This window comes from Macaca nemestrina, chromosome 17 (genome assembly GCF_043159975.1).
Source record: "Macaca nemestrina isolate mMacNem1 chromosome 17, mMacNem.hap1, whole genome shotgun sequence".
NCBI classification, from domain to species: domain Eukaryota; kingdom Metazoa; phylum Chordata; class Mammalia; order Primates; family Cercopithecidae; genus Macaca; species Macaca nemestrina.
This window is the reverse complement of record NC_092141.1, coordinates 36498980-36513214: the sequence shown is the minus strand read 5'-3', so window position 1 is coordinate 36513214 and position 14235 is coordinate 36498980. Positions and strand designations below refer to the sequence as shown.

At 49.7% G+C, this 14235-nt stretch overlaps 1 protein-coding gene across 3 annotated transcripts in view; it reads left to right on the top strand.

Moving 5' to 3' along the window:
- LOC105476813 (solute carrier family 6 member 4) overlaps positions 1-14235 on the top strand; it is a 41563-nt gene that overhangs the window by 7794 nt on the left and 19534 nt on the right. For 2 of the 3 annotated variants that reach the window (XM_011733027.2, XM_011733034.2), the window contains exons 2-7: positions 5737-6202; positions 8779-8913; positions 9363-9582; positions 10401-10539; positions 11801-11935; positions 12301-12404. In XM_011733027.2, coding sequence (XP_011731329.1) covers positions 5860-6202; positions 8779-8913; positions 9363-9582; positions 10401-10539; positions 11801-11935; positions 12301-12404 — 1076 coding nt within the window. In that variant the 5' untranslated portion in view covers positions 5737-5859. Of the gene's footprint in view, positions 1-4900; positions 5000-5736; positions 6203-8778; positions 8914-9362; positions 9583-10400; positions 10540-11800; positions 11936-12300; positions 12405-14235 lie in introns of those variants that run through there. The other variant, XM_011733040.2, reaches the window with a different exon arrangement.

The following is a 14235-nucleotide window of genomic DNA, read 5'->3' as shown; positions in this document are numbered from 1 at the left end:
TCCAAAAAATTAAACCAGGCTGGGTGCAGTGGATCATGCCTGTAATCCCAGCACTTTGGGAGGCCAAGGCAGGAGGATCGCTTATAGGCCAGGAGTTCAAGACCAACCTAGGCAACATGATGAAACCCCGTCTTTGAAAAAAGTACAAAAAATTAGCTGGGTATGGTGGCACACACCTGTAATCTCAGCTACTCGGGAGCCTGAGGTGGGAGGATTCCTTGAGCCCGGGAGGTTGAGGCTGCAGAGAGCCGTGATCGTGCCCCTGCACTCCAGCATGGATGACAGAGCAAGACCCTGTCTCTTAACAACAACAACAAACAAACACCAAACAAACAGAAAAACCACGAAGCTGTTTGACTCTGTCATATAAGGAATCCTTTGGATAAGAAGATGGCTGTGATAGTGGAGTTCATTTCTACCCTTTTTGCCCAAAAAAACAAGCAGATTTTCTCTATTCTCTTCATTTCTATCATGAAGTCTCTTCAATTCATTGGAAAGGCAAGCCAGGAGTCCCTATGGCTTCCAACCTGTGCCCCTGTGACCCTGCACACTTCTGGAACACAGCGGTGCCTTCCGCAGACGCAAACGTGAGCCTCCATTTTACACTGCGGAGCCTGCAAGGAAGGATCAGCTGAAAGCCGAGGTCCTGTGACAGAAACTGTGCAATAGCAGCAAAAGAATACTTAAAGCGTGGGGCAACTGTGGTGCAAAACATGTAAGCTATCTAAACATGCCGCGGCAAGCCAGCGGCAGCCACCGTTCACCACGGGACGTGCGGCAGCACCAAGCCTCTCTCCAGAAGCATCGTGTTTTTCCTAGCAATGGGTCTTCCTTTTCAGATTTTGGGCTTGGCCTGTGGACACCATGCAGGCAGGACTGCGCCTGTTGTTTCTTTTTTCTTTCTTTCTTTTTTTTTTTTTTTGAGACAGAGTCTTACTCTGTCGCCCAGGCTGGAGCGCAGTTCAGTTCACTGTAACCTCTGCCTCCCAGGTTCAGGCGATTCTCATGCATCAGCCTTCTGAGTAGCTGAGATTACAGACATGCACCATCACGCCTGGCTAATTTTTGTATGTATGTATGTATGTATGTATGTATGTATGTATGTATGTATTTATTTGAAACAGAGTTTCACTCTTGTCACCCAGGCTGGAGTGTAGTGGCTGGATCTTGGCTCACTGCAACCTCCGCCTCCTGGGTTCAAGCAATTCTCCTGCCTCAGCCTCACAAGTAGCTGAGATTACAGGTGCCCGCCACCATACCCAGCTACTTTTTGTATTTTTAGTAGAGACAGGATTTCACCATGCTGGCTAGGCTGGTCTCAAACTCCTGACCTCAGGTGATCCGCCCCCCTTGGCCTCCCAAAGTGCTGGGATTGCAGTGGTGAGTCACCCGGCCCGGCCTGCCTGCCTCCTTCCTGAGGAGCCTAGCACATGTGGGCCTGCGCACATCTTTGCTGAAGGAGTACTTCTCCGCGGGGAGGGCCAGATTCCATGTTTACTGCTCCGGGCGGCACCAGCATTCTGTAATTCCCACCACCCATGGGAGATGCCCTGGGAACTTCGGCCTCCCTCTGAATAGAGAATACTAACTACCAGTTGCCTCTATGACCTGTAACTAATCCTATCTCATCAGCGTTAAACCCACAGTTCATTTGTTTTTGTTTGTTTTGAAAAAGAAAGTTGAGTTTCCTGAGAAATGAACTCACTTTGATCTTGACGCATGAAGTCAAAGTTCCACATTTCTGTAGTGTCTTTCTGCTTAGAAGGCACTGATGGACTTCAAGTAGATGGAATGTCACAGGCATTTCCAAAGGGCTGGGTGTTTATGACCAGTCATGATGATTGCATGCTTGTTCAGGTACCGGTTGCTCCTGGCTATAGAGACAGAGTGTGTGGAAAGAGGAATGGAGATTTGATCAGGAGAAGTTTAAATAGAAATGCTCCTTTTTTACTTGGAGTCAGGGATTGGGAAAATGGAGTGCATTAACTTCAGGAGAGTGAAGAGAAAGTCAACTACGCCCATTGGCTGGTCAACTGCACCCCTCATGTACAGAGACCTGGGGGGCGAGGCTCCTGCCTGCCAGCTGTCATCCCACTGCAGAGATGGGGTCCGTGGCACCACCCTCAGCCTGTCACCAGCACGACCTGGAACAACAGCACACATCCAAGATGCAAAGGAAGGCTTCCTTCGGGGGCTTTTTCTGGCCATGGAGAAACTCAGAGGCTGCCTGGAGAAGGTCACAGCTGTAACATGGACTTCGTTTGCAATCTTTCCACCCAGCAGGATAAAAATACCTTTTAAAAAAAGAAAGCTTAGAAGAGGGCATTCTCAGAAACCAACCTTCTTAACAACTCACACTTCTCTATTGCTGGGCCAGTTTGTTTTCAGCCATTGTTATGTGCAAGTCTTGATAGAAAAAGCCAGCCAGGGCTCTGCAGAATGAGAAAAAAAATGAGAAGAGAGTCTGGGGCTCCACAGGCAGGAGCTTGCAGGCAGAAAGGGCCCCAGGCACACGGCATCTGCTCCTAGCCGACCCGATTAGTCACCGAGAGGAGTTTTCCTCTACAGAGGCAGAGGAGTGAGTTAAGAAAAGGAGATGTGTGTCTCCTTTGAGTGGCTGTAACTTTCTGTTTGCATCCCAGATTCTGTGATGAGGGGTGGGGGCTCAGTAGGAGAACCCCAGAAAGCACCACTGGATAGAGAGAGACAGCCTCTGGGGAGAGGCTGCCCGGTCATGAGTTGTCTGAGGGATGCTCTGGGTTTTCTTGCACTGATGCCACTTCAGCCTATTGATATAAAATTTTTTAATTAAAAAAATTAAAAAGAACTAGGGGATATTTCAGGAAACAAGACCTCTGTAATGGCTCAGAACACACAGAAACAGCGTATTACTCTTCCAGGAGCTGCTCGTCATAGTCGCCAGGAATTCAGGACTGGATGCCTTCGGGGCTGAAGCCCTGAGGACTCCCGAGAACACACGTTGTCCCCCAAAGTCTACCTACCTGAACCCATTTTCTACCCTCTCTGCAGGATGCCTCAAGGGAGAAGGTAAACGAAGTCCAGAACAAATCATTTGGCCCCTGAGGCAGAAGCGTAACTGCTCACTGCTGTGGCTAAATGTTTATTTCCTCTCCCCAAAGTATTGCTTCTGAGATGGACCTAGTTTCCCTTCCGTAGACCCTCTGGGCCTGGGTAGAGAGGCCAGGGAAAGATTGGGTGATGCAACTGGAGCTTCTGTTCAAGTGAGAGGAAAGTGGCAGTACTGAAAATAGAAGAGGTTCTTGCAGAAAACTGTGGGGCCAGGCTGGGTGTGGTGGCTCACACCTGTAATCCCAGCTTTTTGGGAGGCCGAGGCGGGTGGATCATGTGAGGTCAGGAGTTCGAGACCATCCTGACCAACATAGTGAAACCCCATCTCTACTAAAAATATAAAAATGAGCCAGGCATGGTGGAACGCACCTGTAGTCTCAGCTACTCGGAGGCTGGGGCACGAGAATCGCTTGAACCCGGGAGGCAGAAGTTGCAGTGAGCCAAAATTGTGCCACTGAACACCAGCGTGGGCGACACAGCAAGACTCTGTCTCAAAAAAAAAAAATTGTGGAAGGCCAGCGGGAGGAAGAGCAAGGGGTGGGGCAGCTCTTCAGCTTGGTGCCCTCCGGCCGCACAAGGAAAAGCTCTTCCTCCCTGCCATTTGGCCTTCAAGTTCATCAGTTGTTAAATGTACAAAACATGTAATTGATATAGGCCGGAGGGAAGTACAGAGGCCTTCTTAAACAACACAACCATTGACCACCAAGTTCAGGTTTAATTTAGCTGAATATTTAAATACGTTGACATCTCATCATGTAATAAAATAATAATATCCGTTGGCCTGGTAAAATGGTTACCTGTGGTGGGTGAGGGCATGTGTGGTTATTTTAAAAGCCTATCAAGCCTAGTTGAGGGCCCAAGGAAGGGGGAAGCAGGGGGAGGCCAAGGCCAGACAGTAGCATAGATGGTGAGCGGAATGAGGTTATGGAGATTGCTCTTGTCAGAAACTCATATCCTTCTGAGTGGTGTTTACATCTTTGAGCCTGGGGTGGGTGGCGGAGGGCCCAAACAGTGGGGTACAGCCCAAGATATCTACCCCCCCTTACACACACACACCCCCTGGCTACATGGAGCTGATTTATCCCTTGTTGCTGTAGATATTTTTGGCAACCATCAATCCCTTTAAAATTTTTATTTTCCACTTTGCAGAGAAAACGCAGCAAACGCACAACCCTAGTGACTGACATTCCCTGGTGTTCTTGTCTAATCCTTGCTCATATTTATAACCATAGTCATCCATGTGAAGCTACTATTTTGTGTCCTGATTTTTCACTTACTATGTTTTTGTCTTCACGTGTGTAGATAGTTAAGTTGCAGTCACCGAAAACCCCAAGTAGGCAGGAGACACCATGTGCCGTTTCTATTAGCCAGTCCCTAGCCATCCTCCTAACTGTTGGATCTGGAGGGTTAGCCTCAGATCATTGCAGTTATAAATAGTCCATCCCTGGCTATCTTTTCTAGAAGTGTCCAGTGTCATCTCAGCTAGGCAGAAACATATTTCAACTCCCAAACTGTTTCAAGAGTGTGAAAAGCTCAGGCCCAGAAGAAACAGAGTGAGCAGTTGAACGGTCTTACAACTGCTGCTTACAACTTTATAACAGGCCATAGGTTTAAAGTCCAAAAGGGCTCAAATTTCTACCCCATGTTTGACGACTCAGACCTCAATTCAGAGCTGAGCTGACTTCCCTGCGCCCAGGCCACGGGGGTGAAGTGAAGGCACAGCAGCCCCAGCTGGGCCCTCCCGATGGAGGCGCAGGGGGACGGCGACACCAGCCACTCCAGCGTCGGTAACCTGCACGCTCTTCTCCCTGGGTCTCCTGGAGGCAAGGCGACCTTGCTTGCCCGCTATTGCAGAATAACGAGGGGCTTAGCCACAGGAGTTGCTGGCAAGTGGCAAGAAGAGTAAATGGTGAGCAGCAGTGCCGTTTAAGGACCAGTCGGGCTTGCAAATGCATAATGGGAACGCAGAAAGGCCATGTGCAGATAGACTGGACACAGCTGGAGGCAGCTCAAAGCTGCCCCAACCTTCCTAGGGGTTAAAAGACGAGTGACAGAGTCCATAGCTAAGGAGCTGGGGTGCCTCACAAAGGGAGGCCTTTTCACCTATGTCCTTTGCTTTTATCCTTTTAAAATCGTGTCTGTAGTTGATACAAAATGTAACTTTGGGTGTGCAGCTTAAATGCTGGCGAGGACTGTCCTGCCTACTGAAAGGCAGAAACGCCTTTGCTTGTCATTGTTTCCCCAACATGGCATCCAAGACAAAGGCGCTGCTCTGTGACACTTCGGAGCCTCCCTCACGTTCTTCTGAGCTGCTGGCAAACCATAAGGTGAGATTCCAGTAGCTCAAAGGGAAGCGAGTGCTTTACTCTCCAGTCCAGCCTGTGCAAAACTTGGTGATTTGCTATCTATTTTTGTTGGTTTTGTTGTTTCCTTTTGAAATTACTTGATTGTAATTTGATGCCCTGTATAGGTTGAGAAATTTAGTTGATTTTATGGACTGCCATGTAGCAAATAGGATGTCTCACATTTAACAGATGCATTTGTAATCGTGTTAGCTAACGTAGTTTAAGATGTATGATGAGTTAATACCAAAGACAAGTAAAATGTCTAACTTTATTCTCCTTCCTCTGTGTTTCTTTCCAACAGAGTCAATCCTGACGTGTCAATCCCGACGATAGAAAGCTCGGAGGTGATCCACAAATCCAAGCACCCAGAGTTCGGTTGGGATCCTTGGCAGATGGACATCAGTGCCATTTACTAACCAGCAGGATGGAGACCACACCCTTAAATTCTCAGAAGCAGCTCTCAGCGTGTAAGGATGGAGAAGACTGTCAGGAAAATGGAGTTCTACAGAAGGTTGTTCCCACCCCAGGGGACAAAGTGGAGTCCGGGCAAATATCCAATGGATACTCAGCAGTTCCAAGTCCTGGTGCGGGAGACGATACACGGCACTCTATCCCGGCGGCCACCACCACCCTAGTGGCTGAGCTTCATCAAGGGGAACGGGAGACCTGGGGCAAGAAGGTGGATTTCCTCCTCTCAGTCATTGGCTATGCTGTGGACCTGGGCAATGTCTGGCGCTTCCCCTACATATGTTACCAGAATGGAGGAGGTCAGTATCACAGGCTGCGAGTAGAGGCTGTGACCTGGGGTGGGCTGTGAGCCGGGGTGGGCTGAGACCCGGGTGGGCTGTGACCCAGGTGGGCTGCGACCTGGGGTGGGCTGTAGGTCCTCTTGAGAGGCCAGAACACAGATCACATCTTTTCAGTCTTCACTGGTGTAAGTCTGGGAACATGATGGCTTAGACTTTCGAGCTGGTCGAAAAGTCAAATCTCGCCAGGCATGGTGTCTCATGCCTGTAATTCCAGAACTTTGGGAGGCTCAGGCAGGTGGATCACCTGAGGTCAGGAGTTCAAGACCAGCCTTGCCAACATGGCAAAACCCCATCTTCACTAAAAGTATAAAAATTAGCTGGGTATGGTGGTGGGCCCCTGTAGTCCCAGCTACTTGGGAGGCTGAGGCAGGAGAATCACATGAACCTGGGAGGTGGAGGTTGCAGTGAGCCAAGATGATGCCACTGCACTCCAGCCTGGGTGACAGAGCTAGACTCTATCTCAAAAAAAAAAAAAAAAAAAGAAAAGAAAAGTCAAATCTCCAGCAAGCCAAAAGCTGAAGGGTGTGTGTCTGAGGCTCTCCGGGTTGAAGCTGGGTGAAGCCCTCGCAAGCCTGACCTCACAGATCTCCAGCATCATTAGCACTCCATTTACTGAAGGGCCGCCTTCTCATCCTGCATTCTCCAGGCTCTGTCCTCCCATTCCCAGTGAGGGAATGGCCATCAGCCCTGTGCTGAGTCCCTTCACTCCTGCTGGCAAGTTCTGCTGGGAAGAGTCCAGAAGGGTAGGCCTGCGTAAGGGAAAATTTGGAGGTTGCTTCAGCGTCCCAGATGCTTCTGATCCTTTGGACCCGTGTGAGGTCAGAGAAGGGCATCAACGTAGGTCCAGAGTCTTAATTACCAGTCTGGGCAGAATTTAAGCTGGATTAGATTCACAGCATGACATTAATGCCAACCTCAAAATACGAATGGCTGGCCCTCCTATCTCCTCCTGGGATGTTAGATTTTTGAGGCCAGAGGCCCTATCTTGTTCCTTGTACCCCTAAAGCCTATCAAGTAGGTAACTTATAGATTATCAAAAATAGTAGCTGACTGTAGGCCTGAAGATGGGAACCTGGGGGAGAGCGGAGCAGTGGGGGAAAGTGAGTGGGTTTGGGGCCTCTGGACTTGTTACCAGCACAGGAAAATAACAAGAAGTGGGTGTCAAATGAATCAAGCTTGATTTTGATGGAAGCTCTGACAACAGATTTGGGAGGGCAGTTAAAAAGAGGTTTGGGGATCATCCATTTGTGTCACTCTCACTTCTCCCATGACCTAATACAGAATGGCCTGGATTTACTGTCTCTTTTAAGGATTTCTGTCCATGCAGCTACAAAGGTAGTTCCAGGGGGCCCCCGGGAAGTTCAGAGCTTCCTGCCTAGGAGGAGCAAAAGTCATAATCACCTTATCTCCTGCTCCAGAGGACTCACCTTTACCCTGAGCATTATGTAAGGGGCTGGGTCACTGGTGACGTTTCCCTTACACTCATTCCCCAGCGTAAAGCTGATCAAGCAGGCTCTTTGGAGGAAGGCCGTCACAAGAACACATGGTTTTATTCTCGAGCCAGCCTTACCCAGTGTGACTGTAAATTACGTGGACCTTTATGACTTGCATGGACCTCAGGTTTCTGGGTTCAGAGCATTTTACAGCAGGTAAAATTATCAGGGAAAAATCATAGCTGACCCCCACTTGAGGCTAAAAACTCAGGCTGCAGGTGAACATTCCCCAACTTGATATTTTTAAATTCAGCCTCAGCCACAAGATCCCGGAGACACCAGCATCTCCAGTTAGGTAGCAGCTCTGTGCTTTCCTGTTCTGTGAAAACTACCCTGTCCAGCCCCTCCTGCAAACGGCGCTTGCCAGGGAGCGTTCCGGCTCGGTGGAATTATGGAAGTGTAGCCAAATATCAATAACCGTGTGTCTGGAGCCATAGACAATACTGATGAACAAAGATACTGATTCGGTGACTCACAGGTGGTTGCAGCTGTTGCTGCAGATTGTCACAGGTCATCTGTTCCGAGAATCCCAGGTCCTGGTTGCATCAGAATCACCTTAGGGAGCTTGAACACAATTTTTGTGTTGTACCCATGCTTGGAGATTCTGCTTCAGGAGGTCTGGGGTAGACCCAGGAATCTAGGTGACTATGATGCGTGGCTACATTTGGGAAACTCAGCTCTCCTCAACTGTGTTCTTTTATAGGGAGGAAACTGGGGCTCAGAGAGAGGAAGTGGCCCAGGGTTCTCCAGGCAGTCAGAAGGGGACGTGGTCCTGCCCGTTCTGTTGACTCCCAAACCCGGTTTTCTTCCCAGTTGGTCTCTTGGCCTCCTCTGAAACCTCATTTTAGTCATGGCGCTCCCCCTACGACTGCTTCTGGCAAAGCAGTAAGACCAGAGGAGCATACCGTGAGGCCACTCAGCCCAGGGTGGCTCCGTGACACTCACATCATCTGGCGACTGTGATTCTCGGAGTCACAGATTGGTTGGGCTATCCTGGGACAGAGGTGGGCAGGAAGTGAAGTTGTCTTTCATCTGCCTCAGGGGCATTCCTCCTCCCCTACACCATCATGGCCATTTTTGGGGGAATCCCGCTCTTTTACATGGAGCTCGCGCTGGGACAGTACCACCGAAATGGATGCATTTCAATATGGAGGAAAATCTGCCCGATTTTCAAAGGTAACTGAAGGGCTTGGTGGGGTGGGTTAGTGGAGCCTCTCAGGAAGGGATTTCCATCAGTGGGTGGGAGCTGGGGACCTTCTCCTGGAATCAGTCAGGCCTTAGGAGATGGCTTGAGTAATTAAGGCTTTGACTGTGTAAGTGGTGTGAAATGGTTAAAGAGAAACAGAATAAATGGCAATGAGAAGTAAACGAATGTAAACATTTTAAAGCATTAGCAAGACATGTACACATTTTCCAAAACATGTTACCTTGCAAATACATACGAGTGACTCACGGCAGGGCCACTTTTCCCGTGGTGGCCTGGAGTCCTTGAAATGGAACGGAGGGCGGCACCCACCTGTACCCCTTTGCTGGGCTGCGGGGCTTTCCGATGCCGCGTTTCAGCCTTTTGTCATTGGGCCACCCTTAAACTCGGCCTCTGTCTCCCCGTCTCACCCACTGCCCAGGGATTGGTTATGCCATCTGCATCATTGCCTTTTACATTGCCTCCTACTACAACACCATCATGGCCTGGGCGCTATACTACCTCATCTCCTCCTTCACGGACCAGCTGCCCTGGACCAGCTGCAAGAACTCCTGGAACACTGGCAACTGCACCAATTACTTCTCTGAGGACAACATCACCTGGACCCTCCATTCCACCTCCCCAGCTGAAGAATTTTACACGTAAGTGCATGTAAGTGACGGGTGGGCCTGATGGGGCAGGCCACACCCCTGGGATTTGTCTTCTTAGGAAGGCCAGGGCCAAGGGCTCCCCACCTCTCTCCTGGCAGATTTCTGAGAGATGAAGCTATCAGGGGTGGGAGTAGCAGAATTCTGAGTTGGGAAACTCTACCTCAAGTGCTCCACGGCCTGGCGCTGCTGTGCCTCCCTGCACTTTCTCATGTGCCAAGCCAGGTTGCTCCAACGCGCCCAAGCCCATCCCTCCCTTCACATTCCAAAATTACTCCCCTTCTTCTGGGTCCTCCTCTCAGCCGAATGTCATGGAGGCAAAGCATCCTAGTACTTTGAAAGTTCAAAACTATTCAAATGGTTTAATGTGTTAACTTCATAAGTGGCATCTACCCTTTGGAAGAAGCAGCTTGGGGAAGGTAGTATTCTTTAATGCTGGAATTTCAGGCAATGGCAGCCCAAAGAGAGAGCTACTTTGGGGTAGGGAAGAGAGCCGACTCCCCACACTTACACATCCCTCATGTTCCCAAAAGCCAGTCACATTGGCAAAGGAGTTCAGGTCCCAGCCAGCAAAGGAGAATCCAGGAAGTCTGCCTTTAGGTTGAACACTCTTCCCGGGGTGTTAGCCAAATGGGCTTTGTGGTCCTTCAGGACTGCAGGGCCAATCCCAGCTCTTCCTGGGCCTCAGTGACCACTTGGTCCTAGCAGCACAGTGTCCATTTGTCCTGGGCACCCTCAAAGGAGCAGCACAGATGTGTACCCAGGTCACTCTCCAGAGCCTCTCAGGGGCCTTTCTTTCTCCTTCACCCCAGGCGCCACGTCCTGCAGATCCACCGGTCTAAGGGGCTCCAGGACCTGGGGGGCATCAGCTGGCAGCTGGCCCTCTGCATCATGCTGATCTTCACTGTTATCTACTTCAGCATCTGGAAAGGCGTCAAGACCTCTGGCAAGGTGAGGAGGGCTCTGACTGCTGAGCCGGGCCTGCCCAGGGGCCCACAGGCTCTCAAACTCAAAACCCAGTAGCCAGGACAGACAGCACTGTTTCCTTCCACACCAAACACATTCTGTGATGCACCCTCTCTCTCTTCACCACATTTGTTAGAAAATTCTAGAAGTGGGTTGGGCATGGTGGCTCACGCCTCTAATCCCAGCACTTTGAGAAGCTGAGATGGGTGGATCATTTGAGGCCAGGAGTTCAAGACCAGCCGGGCCAACATGTCGAAACCTCATCACCAAAGAAAAAAAAAAATATCTAGGCGTGGTGGCAGGCGCCTGTAATCCCAGCTACTCGGGAGGCTGAGGCAAGAGAATCACTTGAACCTGGGAGGTGGAGGTTTCTGTGAGCCAAGATCATGCCATTACACTCCTGGGCAACAGAGCGAGATTCTGTCTCACAAAAAAAAAAAAAAAAGGAAAAGAAAAAACAATATTTTCTAGAAATGGGCCAATGCCAAGAACCATTACATGATTTTTTTTTTTTTTTCAAAATTCCTTTAACCCACCGGTAGTACCACAATTAATAATTGTGGCAATAATTTACTGGAAACCCATCGTGGACCATGTTCAGTGCTTTTTATACACTGGCCAGTGCTATTGTTTCCTGCTAGATACTCCCTCAACCTTACAGATGCGTAGTGGGCTCAGAGGTAGCTCTACTGGCCAACCTGAATCTGATCCTGTCTGTGTGATTCCAAGGGCTGTGATCTTTCTGCCACACCACCTTGCCCTCCTTTCCCAAGGTCTTCAAGAATAAAAGACACGGCTGGGAGTGGTGGCTCACGCCTGTAATCCCAGCACTTTGGGAGGCCGAGACGGGCGGATCACGAGGTCAGGAGATTGAGACCATCCTGGCTAACACGGTGAAACCCCGTCTCTACTAAAAAATACAAAAAAAAAAAAAAAAAAAAAAACTAGCCGGGTGAGGTGGCGGACGCCTGTAGTCCCAGCTACTCGGGAGGCTGAGGCAGGAAAATGGCGTAAACCCGGGAGGCGGAGCTTGTAGTGAGCCAAGATCTGGCCACTGCACTCCAGCCTGGGCGACAGAGCGAGATTCCGTCTCAAAAATAAAAAATAAAAAAAGAATAAGAGACACTGACGTCCATCCACCCACCTCCCTCCCCTCCCCTCCCCTGCTCCCCTCCACTGTTTCCCTCCCCTCCCCTCCCTGGAACAGCATGGTGATAACCCATGCTTTCGCCCTTCTTCCTTACAGGTGGTGTGGGTGACAGCCACCTTCCCTTATATCATCCTTTCTGTCCTGCTGGTGAGGGGCGCCACCCTCCCTGGAGCCTGGAGGGGTGTTCTCTTCTACTTGAAACCCAACTGGCAGAAACTCCTAGAGACAGGGGTAAGATAATGAGGGAAATATCTGTACCTGTCTCATTTTACTAAACGAAGCTGGTCCTCCTCCACATAGGACAGTAGGGACAACTGAAATGTGGCTTTAGTGTGCAAGTCTGCCATGATACTTTAACCAAGAAATACAAGCAGTAAAGTACAGTTGAGGCCACTGGATGGGTTTATGCCTAGATGATAGGAAGAGAAATCACATTTGTTGGCACTTGATTTATGGCTATGCCTGGAATGAGCCTTAAAAGCTGGTTTTCTGCCTCTGCACTTAGCCACATGGAGGCAAGAGAGACGACCCTGTTGGTGCCAGGGTCAGCCTGTGTCTCCCCCTCACCCCAGGCCCTTACCCCTGCTGTGTTCCAGGTGTGGATAGATGCAGCTGCTCAGATCTTCTTCTCTCTTGGTCCGGGCTTTGGGGTCCTGCTGGCTTTTGCTAGCTACAACAAGTTCAACAACAACTGCTACCAGTGAGTATCTGGGGTCCCCAAAGAAAGCTTGAAAGTGGCGTGAGTGAAAGTCAGCCAGTGTGGAGGAAGGTGATTGGACCGACAGCCTCGAATCTGGCCAGGTTTAGGCCTTGATGCCACTGCCCCTCAAGGGTACTGCAGGCCCCTGACCAGCTCACCCATGGCCAGAGCACTCATTGAGGCCAGAGCTTCACCCGGACCGCTCAGAGGCTGAGAGGGGCCCCAGGCCCTTCGGTTTTGTCAGTGCTCCTCTATATAAAAATAATAAGAGGCTGGGCATGGTGGCTCACACCTGTAATCCCAGCACTTTGGGAGGCCAAGGCAGGCGGATCACCTGAGGTCGGGAGTTCCAGGCTAACCTTGCCAACATGGCGAAACCCTGTCTGTACTAAAAATACAAAGATTAGCCAGGCGTGGTGGTGCACACCTGTAATCCCAGCCACTTGGGAGGCTAAGGCACAAGAGGTTGCAGTGAGCCAAGAGTGTGCCATTGCACTCCAACCTGAGTGACAGAGCAAGATTCCAGAAAGAAAGAGAGAGAGAGAGAGAGAGAAAGAAAGATTGCAAAGTAAGTTTACAAAAAGCTGCAACATCCAATTACATAGTTAGGTTTAACTAGTCAATGTGTTTAACAACAAAAATTATAACGTGATTATTTGTATTACGTATAAACAAAAAGTGTGATGATCACGTTATTTTGACTAACACAAAATGCCATAATTTTTCTTTTCTTTTCTTTTTTTTGAGACAGAGTTTCTTGTTGCCCAGGCTGGAGTGCAATGGTGTGATCTTGGCTCACCGCAACCTCTGCCTCCCGGGTTCAAGTGATTCTCCTGCTTCAGCCTCCCAAGTAGCTGGGATTACAGGCATGCACCACCATGCCGGCTAATTTCGTATTTCTTTTTTTTTTAATTCTTTTTTTTGAGACGGAGTCTCGCTCTGTCACCCAGGCTGGAGTGCAGTGGCCGGATCTCGGCTCACAGCAAGCTCCGCCTCCCGGGTTCATGCCATTCTTCTGCCTTAGCCTCCCGAGTAGCTGGGACTACAGGCGCCCGCCACCTTGCCCGGCTAGTTTTTTGTATTTTTTAGTAGAGACGGGGTTTCACCGTGTTAGCCAGGATGGTCTCGATCTCCTGACCTCGTGATCCGCCCGTCTCGGCCTCCCAAAGTGCTGCGATTACAGGCTTGAGCCACCACGCCCGGCCTAATTTTGTATTTTTAGTAAAGACAGGGTTTCTCCATGTTGGTCAGGCTGATCTCGAACTCCCAACCTCAGGTGATCCACCCACCTCGGCCTCCCAAAGTGCTGGGATTACAGGCGTGAGCCACTGCACCCAGCCAAAATGCCATAATTTTTGCAACAAAATCCTATTTCAGAAATTTTAGCAATATAGGAAGTGTTACACCAATTATGGTTTTAAATATCACCCACTAGGCCAGGTGCGGTGGCTCACACCTGTAATCTTAGCTCTTTGGGAGGCTGAGGCAGGAGGATCATTTGAGCCTAAAAGTTTGAGTCCAGCCTGGGTAACATGGCGAGACCCCATCTCTACAAAAAATTTAAAAATTAGCTGAGTGTGGTAGTGCATGCCTCTGGTCCCAGCTATTCAGGAGGCTGAAGCAGGAGGATTGCTTGAGCCCAGGAGGTTAAGGCTGCAGTGAGCTGTGTTCATGCCACTGCACTATAGCCTGTGCAACAGAGGGAGACCCTGTCTCAAAAATAAATACATAAATATCACCCATCATCTTTAGACTTAATTTTGATTGATCACAGATGGCAGCATCCAGCAATCTCCTTGTGCTATGCATAAGATAATTGTAGAACTGGTTT